We start from the raw sequence: 7,883 nt of genomic DNA on the forward strand, positions 1-7,883 counted from the left end.
GTTTCCCCCAAAAATCCCAGGGCCATTATCCTGGGCAGTGCAGGGAGGGGCGCAGGGTGGGGGGGTCACGGTCCCCTTCCCCTGCAGAGCCCCCTGGTGCTGGTCCCTGCCAGCTCTGGGGGGACAGGCATGGGGACAGGGGTAGGGACAGGGGTGAGGACGGTGCTGGCCACGCAGTGACTCACCCCGGCCGGCAGTGCCACTGTCCCCGTGTCCCTGTCAGTGGGGCAGGGGGCCGGGTGGCAGCGCCCAGGGCCCCGCGGAGGGGCCGGGCGGGGGCTGCGCCGGCGGCAGCCGCTGGTGGCTCTGCCAGAGCTGGTGCAGCTCCTTGAACTGCTCCACCATCCTGTCCTTGAGGTCGGGGTGCGAGATCTGCAGCGGGATGCTGTCGGCCGACCAGGACAGCTCCCCGGAGAACATCTCCAGCAGCAGCCGCGCCGCCACTGGCACCACCTGCGCCGCGGGGCGTCACCGGGACAGGGACCCCACTGTGCCCCAGGCCAGCCGCGGGCCAGCCCCTCACCTGCACCGTGATCAGCTTCTTCTCCTTGGGCTTCTGGTCCGGCCACTCCTCACCGAAGCAGAGGAAGATCTCGAAGGGGGGCGGCGTGGGGGTCTGCCCCTTCTGGAACTGGATGAGGCCTGCGGGGCCCACACCGAGGTGAGGGACAAGATGGGACCTCATGGCTGCCTGGGCCACCAGCATGCCACTGAGGGCAACCCCGAGAGCCAGCTGGTGACCCCATCCCAGCTCTGTCCCCCCACTCCACCAGGTTCCCATGTGCCACCTGGTGTCCCCAGCATTCCAGCTGGTGTCCCCATTGCACATTTGTCCCCTGATGCCACCATGTGCCTGGTGTGCCCCCACCCCAGCTGGCCTCTCCATCCCAATCCATTGCTCCCAAGGCCACCCCCCCTTCCCCTCTGACCGTTGAGGAAGCCCTCGAGGCTGAAGAGCTTGGTCCTTGTTTCCCTCTGGATGGGGTTGGGGCCGGGCTGGGGCACGGCACAGGGCCCAGTCCAGAAGACCTTGCACTGGCAGAGCCGCAGGGCGAAGAGGTCCTGGCCCTGGAGCTCCAGGATGAGCCCTCGGTCCAGCACGTCCAGCAGCTGGTGGGTGTAGAAGCGCTGCTTCTCGTTGGGAATGGTGTCGGGAGCAGGGAAGGGCACCTGCTCCAGCGTCAGGGGCCCAAAGAGCTCCTCCTGCTCCCGCGTGGGCTCCAGGCTGCTGTGGAACAGCCGGCAGCCGTGCGGGTTGCTGACGGTCAGGGCGCACACCTGGCGGCCCCGGTACTGGAACTTCAGCTCCAGGTCAGTCACTGCCGGGGGGACGCGGGGTCAGCGGGGCTGGGAGCACCCCAGGGCCACCCCATGCATCCCCTGGCCACCCTCATCCATCCCACAGCTCCCCTGTGCCCACGGTCACTCCAATCCAGCCATCTCAATCCAGCCACCCCCTGGCCACCCTCATCCATCCCACAGCCACCCTGTGCCCACGGTCACCCCAATCCAGCCATCTCAATCCAGCCACCCCCTGGCCACCCTCATCCATCCCACAGCCACCCTGTGCCCACGGTCACCCCAATCCAGCCACCCCATGGCCACCCACCCGCGACCCAACCCACCCCATCCCACAGCCCCCCTGTGCCAGTCCCACAGCCCCCCATGGCCACCCTCACCCAGCGACCCATAGCCACTCCCATCCACCCCATGGCCACCCCACCCCCCATGGCCACTCTGTCCCATCCCCCATGGCCACCCCACCGCCATGGCCACTCTGTCCCATCCCCCCATGGCCACTCTGTCCCACCGCCATGGCCACTCTGTCCCACCCCCCATGGCCACTCTGTCCCATCACCCGTGGCCACCCCACAGCCATGGCCACTCTGTCCCACCCCCCGTGGCCACGGCAGTCCTTGCACCCAGCACACTATGACTGCCCCAGGCAGCTCCCCAGGCCCCAGCCCTGCTCACGCGGCAGCATGTGGGGGCTGACGAGCAGGTCGGGGATCAGGTGCTCTGTCGGTGCCACCGGGCAGCTGGACGAGGGTCCCGGGGGGCACAGGGGGGGCCCCATCTCAGCGAGGGTACCGGGGAGCAGCTCAGGGGCTCCGTGGGTGCCCCCCGCCTCCCCCTGGAGCAGTGCCGGGGGGGGAGCCCCAAAGGGCCCCCCCGGCGGGCAGTGGCTGGCAAAGGGGGGGGCCTCCTCCTTGGGCCAGGGGTAGGGGGGCAGCAGGTCCCCCCCGTGCTGCGTGTCTGGAGCAGAGAGGGGGGTCAGAGGCTGCACCCCAGCCCCCCTGAGACCCGGCCCACCCCAAGCCCCCCGCTCACCATCGATGCTCAGGGATGTCATCTTGTGGAGCTGCAGGGCAGAGTGGGTGTTACAGGGACCCCCCAGGCCCTCTGGGGCACCCCTGGCTTGGGGATCCCCCCACCCCGAGCCCCCCCAGATACCTGGCTGACATCTTCCTCCCCACTGCAGCCATAGTCATCCTCGTCTCCCCCGTCTGCAAGGGACAGAGGGGCTGGGAAATGCAGAGGGAACTGGGGGTGCTGGGGGGGATATTGAGGGGCACTGGGGGCTCATGGGGGGGATATTGAGGGGTTCTGGGGACCCATAGGGGGATATTGAGGGGCACTGGGGACCCATGGGGGGATATTGGTGGGTACTGGGGACTCATGGGGCACTGAGGCTTCACAGAGGGTGGGTCCCTTGGGGGGGCAGGTCTCTGGGGGCGCTGGGTCCCTGTGGGGTGTGGGGGGCTGCTGGGGGGCTGGGACCTCACGGGGTGCCGGGCTTTGTGGGTGTGGGGGACTTGGGGGATGTCAGGTCTCTGTGGGGCGCTGGGCCCTCGGGGGCTGCTCCAAGGCCTCCCCAGAGCCCCCCGTACCTGCGCCCCCGGGAGGCTCCTCGCAGAGCTCGTAGATGCGGAAGGGCTGGGCCGGGGAGCCGCGGGGCCCGTCCAGCAGCAGCCGGAACTCGCGGCTCTTGTTGAGGGCGCAGCGCAGCGTGGCCTTCCAGCGGGGGGGGTCCGGCGGGTCCCCGGCCCGGAACCGGCCCGTCTCCTGCGCCCACGCCTGCGCGGGGGTCAGCGCGGCGCCCCCCGCCCCATGTGCCCCCATCATCCTGGCCACCCCCATCCTGTGTCCCTGTCACCCATGTCACTCCTGTCCCTTGTCCCCCATATCCCAACTGTCACCCATCCCCTGTCCCCACTGTCACCCCATCACACATCACCCCATCCCATGTCCCCACTGTCACCCCATAGCCCCCACCCCATGTCCCCATTGTCACCCCATCACCCCCATCCCATGTCCCCACTGTCACCCCATAGCCCCCACCCCATGTCCCCACTGTCACCCCATCGCACATCGCCCCCACCCCATGTCCCCACTGTCACCCCATCACACATCACCCCATCCCATGTCCCCCAGGTCCCCACGTCCCCGTCCCACGTGCCCATTGTCGCTCCCGCCCCGAGTCCCCGGTGTCACCTTGAAGATGGTGTCGTGGTCCTGCGGCCCCGGGGGGTTCCTGGTGGCGTGTCCCCAGGGGATGACGAAGCGGCGGCGCTCGGGGTCGAGCCAGCGCAGCCCCGGGAAGCGCCGGCTGCTCACCTGGGCCACCAGCCAGGGCTTGAGGCGCACCCGCCGCGGCGGCTCCATGGCCCGGGGGCACCGGCGGGCGCCGCCCGCGCTCCCGAAAGAGGAACCGGCCCCGCACGGCCCCGCGGGGCAGCCCCGGTTCCGCTTTCGGGGCCGGGAGGCTGCGGGAGCCCCCCCGAGCTCTGCCTGCCCCGGGGGTGTCGGGGGCGTCGCCCGCAGCCGAAAGCAGAAGCTGCGGTGGCTTCGGGGAAAGAAAAGAGGAGCTGAGAAGGGGAGGGGACACGAGGGACACGAGGGACAGGGGACACACAGAGGGGAGAGTGGGACACGGGGAACGTGGGATGTGAGGGGGACGGAGGGGACACGGGACAGGGCACACGAGGGACAAGGGGAGGGCACGGGATGGGAGACACTGGGACGCAGAGTGGACAAGGGGAGTACACAGGGGACACACGAGGGATGGGGGACACCTGTGGCGACACGGGGATGTGGAGAGACACGGGAAACGTACGGGAGACAGGGGACATGGAGAAGGGACACGGGTAACGTGAGGAGAGAGGGGACGCGGGATGGGGAGGACACGGTCAGAGGATGAGCGGGGACAGGGGACACGGGGACAGGGGGTGGCACACGAGGGACGGGGGGACGCGGAGAGCACATGGGGGACACGGGGACACGGGAAGTCCCGACCGCGGTCCTTGGGCAGTCACAGGAGCCCCGCGAGGGGAGCGCCCGCGGGTCCCCGCCGGTCCCCCCTGGCGGGGCAGCGCCCACGAGTGTCGCACGGACGGGCCCGGCCGCGGCCACCGGCTCACGGACCGGGCACTGTCCCCGCGTGTCCCCGCGGCTTTCCCCGGCATCTCAGCATCGCCCTGCCACTGCCGCGGCCCCCTGCCCACGGCCCCCTGCCCACGGGAACCCCCCGCGCCCGTCGGGAGCGGTCCCGGCTCTCACCTGCGCTCGGGGCCGCTCCCGGGGCCGCCGCCCGGCGCTTCCTCACGCGGGGCCGGGCGTGGGCGTGGGGCGAGACCGGCCGGGCCCGCCCCGGGACGCGGGGCGTGGAGCGGGGTTCCCGTTGTCCCCACGGGACGCCCCTCGTGTCATCCTTCTCGTGTCCCTCCGCCCCCTATCGTGGGACCCGCGCCCCCACGTCTTCTCCCCCATGTCCCCCCTCCTTGTCCCCCTGTGTCCCCCCCCGGTGTCCCCTCCCGGATCCCGCCCCGTCTGCCCGGCTGTCAGCCCGCACGGCTGGCAGACCCCTCATTAGCATATGATTTGCATAATTTGCATACACAGCACCCATTTCTTCTCCACGAGACACGCGGGGATCTCCGCTGTGGGCGGGAACACCGGGGAGCCTTTGCAGGTTTTGATTGGTCACACTCGCTGTCATTCATCTGTGGGCGTGCCCGCGCTCCCGCCCCCGAGCCCCGCCCCGAGCCGGCTGTCTGTCAATGAGGGGGCGCGGTTTTGGGTGGGCGTGACCAAAGGCGGCAATAACGTATGGAAATGGGCGGGGCCTGACCCGGGGCGGGGCCTGTCCCGGGGCGGGGCTGCCCGCATGGCAATGAGCAGGGGGCGGGGCCTGTCCCGGGTCGGGGCGGGGCCTGTCCCGGGGGCGGGGCTGCTCGCATGGCGCCGGGCGCGCCCCGCCGCACGCCGGGCCCCCCGGTGCCCCCCGCGCCCCCCCGGTGCCGCCGCCCCGCCCCGGGAGGAAGAACCGAAGGAGGTACCGGGACTCGCCCTGCCCTGGGCGCCGCCGGTGAACGGGAGCCCGACAGGGTGCCACGCGGGGACGGGGTGCGGATGTGCCCCCGGCGGTGCCGGTGTCGGCATGTCCCCGGGGGGACGGAGGGGACTCGGGGGCCCCGGCGGGCTTGGGCCACTCTCGCCCCGTTTGACTCGCACATCTCAGGGGTTTAATGTTATTTTTCGCCCCGATCCCGGTGCGACCGCTGGGAACGGGAGCGGGGCTTTCTGGAGGGGAGCGCAGATCCCAGGGAGCGCTCGGAGGAAGGAGCGGATCCCACTGGATTCAGGGTGGTGGTGGGGGAGCAGAGCTCCGCGGATTCCCGGGAGAAGAGAAGCTCAGATCCCGGTGGATTCCCAGGGAAGAGGCTCAGACCCCTGTGAGTAGGGGGTAGGAGCGGAGCAGGCGGATTCCCGGCTGGATTCCCGGCTGGATCACTGACTGCTCGGCAGCTTGTCCCACCGCTCTGCCTGTTCTTGCCCTGTCCGTGCTTTTCCCGGGATCCCAGCTGATCCCGAGGGACAGCTGCAGCCTGTGTGAGTCTGGCCGCAGGCCAGGGGCTGATCCCGGATGGGGAAAGGCACCCAAGGCACCGGTTATGGGGTGCTGAAGGGATGTGTCCCCAGGACCCCGGGGGGATCTGCTGCGGCCTCACTGGGGGCTTCTCCGCAGCGGGATCCTGGGCGGGTGAGCGGCAGCATGGATGGAGCATCTCGGCGGGGATTCTGGGAAAAGGGGGGTTTGGTCACGGGGACAAAATGGGGGGAAACCTCGGGGTTTGGGTCATCCTGCAGTCGTTCCTTCCGCCCCAAACCGGTGCTGCTGCCGATGCATTCCCGGATACGCTGGTGCTCCGCTGGGTTGGGGTTTCCTCCCCGCCTGGCACAATTCACACTCCTCACTCGGTATTTTTCCGGAAAAAGAAACCGGAATAAATCTCCGGATCACCTCGTGGCAGTGGCCATGAGAGGGAGCCTCAGAACTGCCCACGCCGGAGCTGCTCCGGTGGTGTTGGATGGGATTCCCGTGGAGCTGGGCTGCGGCTCCCCGGGCCAGCCGCTGCTCTGGGTGCCATCCCCAGGGACCGGCTTTTGGGGCTACTTCAGGCGGGTTTGGGCCATACAGGGAGAGCCCGTGGCAGCATGGCTCCAGCGCCTTCTCCTCCCTGATTTGGTGGCTGGGAGCTGGGATGTGCTGCCGAGGAGCTGCCTGGGGTGCCGGCTCTGCTCCGGGATGGAGGTGCACCCATCCGCTCGGCGGGCTCCGGGATGGAGGTGCACCCATCCGCTCGGCGGGCTCCGGGATGGAGGTGCACCCATCCGCTCGGCGGGCTCCGGGATGGAGGTGCACCCATCCGCTCGGCGGGCCGGCTCTCCGGCTCTGACGCTCCCTCCTCTCCACGGCAGCTCCGAGTGGCCGGTGCAGCGGAAGCTGCGGGAATTCTTTGCCGTCCCGCGGTGCCTGGTCAGCGTGTTCAGCCTGTTCCTGGTGGAGCTGATCCGCTTCCTCGGCGAGGCCGTGGTGCAGGTGAGCCGCCCTGTTCCCGCAGAGCCGCGGCCGGAGCAGCTGCTGGGCATGGCAGGGTCCCTCAGTACCGGGAGCAGGAACCTCCGCTGCTGCTCCTCCGCTCTGTTCCCCTCCCGTAGTGGGATTTTGGTGCCTCAGCCCATGTCTGGTGACTCCTGCTGGCAAGTACCCCTCAAACACAGGGTTTCATGCCCAGTGCAGGTGCTGGTGGTCGGTGTCCTGACAGCCATCGGTGACCACGTGCTGAAGCCGTTCCTGGCGGCGTTGTTCCACAGCCTGCTGCAGCCGCTGCTGCTGTTCCTGCTGAAGGTGCTGGGCGGCGTGCGGGACCTGGCGGAGCCGCTGCTGGACGTGGTGGCGCGGCTGTGCTCGCAGCTGGCCGTGCTGCTCCGCGCCGTGCGCCTCGTGGAGATCCGCCTGCGCCCCGACCTGCGCGCCGGCCCGGCCGACGGCGGCGCCTGAGGGCGGCCTCGGGTGCCCAGATAAGATAAGGAACACGAATTCCTGGGAATTGCGGAAGAGCGGGACCAGCTGCGGTCCAGGAGGCTCTGGAGGGGCCGTTGTCTCCATGTGTGTCCGGGCAGGGGGCATCGCACGGTGTGCTGGGAGGCGGTTTGGATCTGCTAGTTCTGCAGATATCTCCTTAATTTAATTAAATTCCAATTTTATCCATTGGAGCATTGCTCCAGTGAGGTGTTTTTCCTCTTCCTGCCTGGAAAACTCAGCTTCTCACTGAGTAGGACCTCCCTGTGCAGTCTCTTGCCACCAGAGGGGCTCCACGGCTGGGGTGGTGCCCAGGGCCTGTGCCTCGGGCACTGCCGGGAGGGGACGGCTTCTGCCAGCTTCCAGCTCTCTGGAATGGTCTCCGGAGCCGGTGCTATGGGGCACACTGGGATGTGGGGGCAATTGCAAAACAGGGATCACAATATAACGGAATAAGCACCTCTGTGTTCCTAACACCTGGTTCTGGTGCGTGATTTGGGTCGCGTATTCCCATCGG

General features: G+C 69.0%; 2 protein-coding genes across 2 annotated transcripts; one reads left to right on the plus strand and one right to left on the minus strand.

The window, feature by feature from the left end:
* Positions 1-101: 101 nt before the first annotated feature.
* Positions 102-3,666, minus strand: IRF5 (interferon regulatory factor 5). Its single transcript, XM_030960881.1, has 8 exons — positions 3,496-3,666; positions 2,892-3,078; positions 2,455-2,507; positions 2,332-2,362; positions 1,975-2,256; positions 930-1,319; positions 524-642; positions 102-453 (listed from the first exon to the last, which is right to left on the minus strand). The coding sequence occupies exons 1-8, from the start codon at positions 3,664-3,666 to the stop codon at positions 220-222; spliced, it is 1,467 nt and encodes a 488-aa protein (XP_030816741.1). The 3' UTR covers positions 102-219.
* Positions 3,665-7,520, plus strand: LOC115910625. Its single transcript, XM_030960882.1, has 4 exons — positions 3,665-3,803; positions 5,182-5,335; positions 6,763-6,883; positions 7,085-7,520. Exons 1-4 carry the CDS (start codon positions 3,665-3,667, stop codon positions 7,343-7,345), a joined length of 675 nt encoding a protein of 224 aa, XP_030816742.1. The 3' UTR covers positions 7,346-7,520.
* Positions 7,521-7,883: the final 363 nt, after the last annotated feature.

The sequence above is a fragment of the Camarhynchus parvulus genome, chromosome 1A (genome assembly GCF_901933205.1).
Source record: "Camarhynchus parvulus chromosome 1A, STF_HiC, whole genome shotgun sequence".
Lineage (NCBI taxonomy): Eukaryota > Metazoa > Chordata > Aves > Passeriformes > Thraupidae > Camarhynchus > Camarhynchus parvulus.

Coding starts and splice junctions, on each gene's coding strand:
- IRF5 (XM_030960881.1), bottom strand. CDS start 3,666: ATGGAGCCGCCGCGGCGGGTGCGCCTCAAGCCCTGGCTGGTGGCCCAG. Junction 2,257..2,331: donor GACATCCCTGAGCATCGATG/GTGAGCGGGGGG, acceptor TCTCTGCTCCAG/ACACGCAGCACGGGGGGGAC. Junction 1,320..1,974: donor CAGCCCCCACATGCTGCCGC/GTGAGCAGGGCT, acceptor TCCCCCCGGCAG/TGACTGACCTGGAGCTGAAG.
- LOC115910625 (XM_030960882.1), top strand. CDS start 3,665: ATGGCCCGGGGGCACCGGCGGGCGCCGCCCGCGCTCCCGAAAGAGGAA. Junction 5,336..6,762: donor GGGAGGAAGAACCGAAGGAG/GTACCGGGACTC, acceptor TCTCCACGGCAG/CTCCGAGTGGCCGGTGCAGC. Junction 6,884..7,084: donor TCGGCGAGGCCGTGGTGCAG/GTGAGCCGCCCT, acceptor TGCCCAGTGCAG/GTGCTGGTGGTCGGTGTCCT.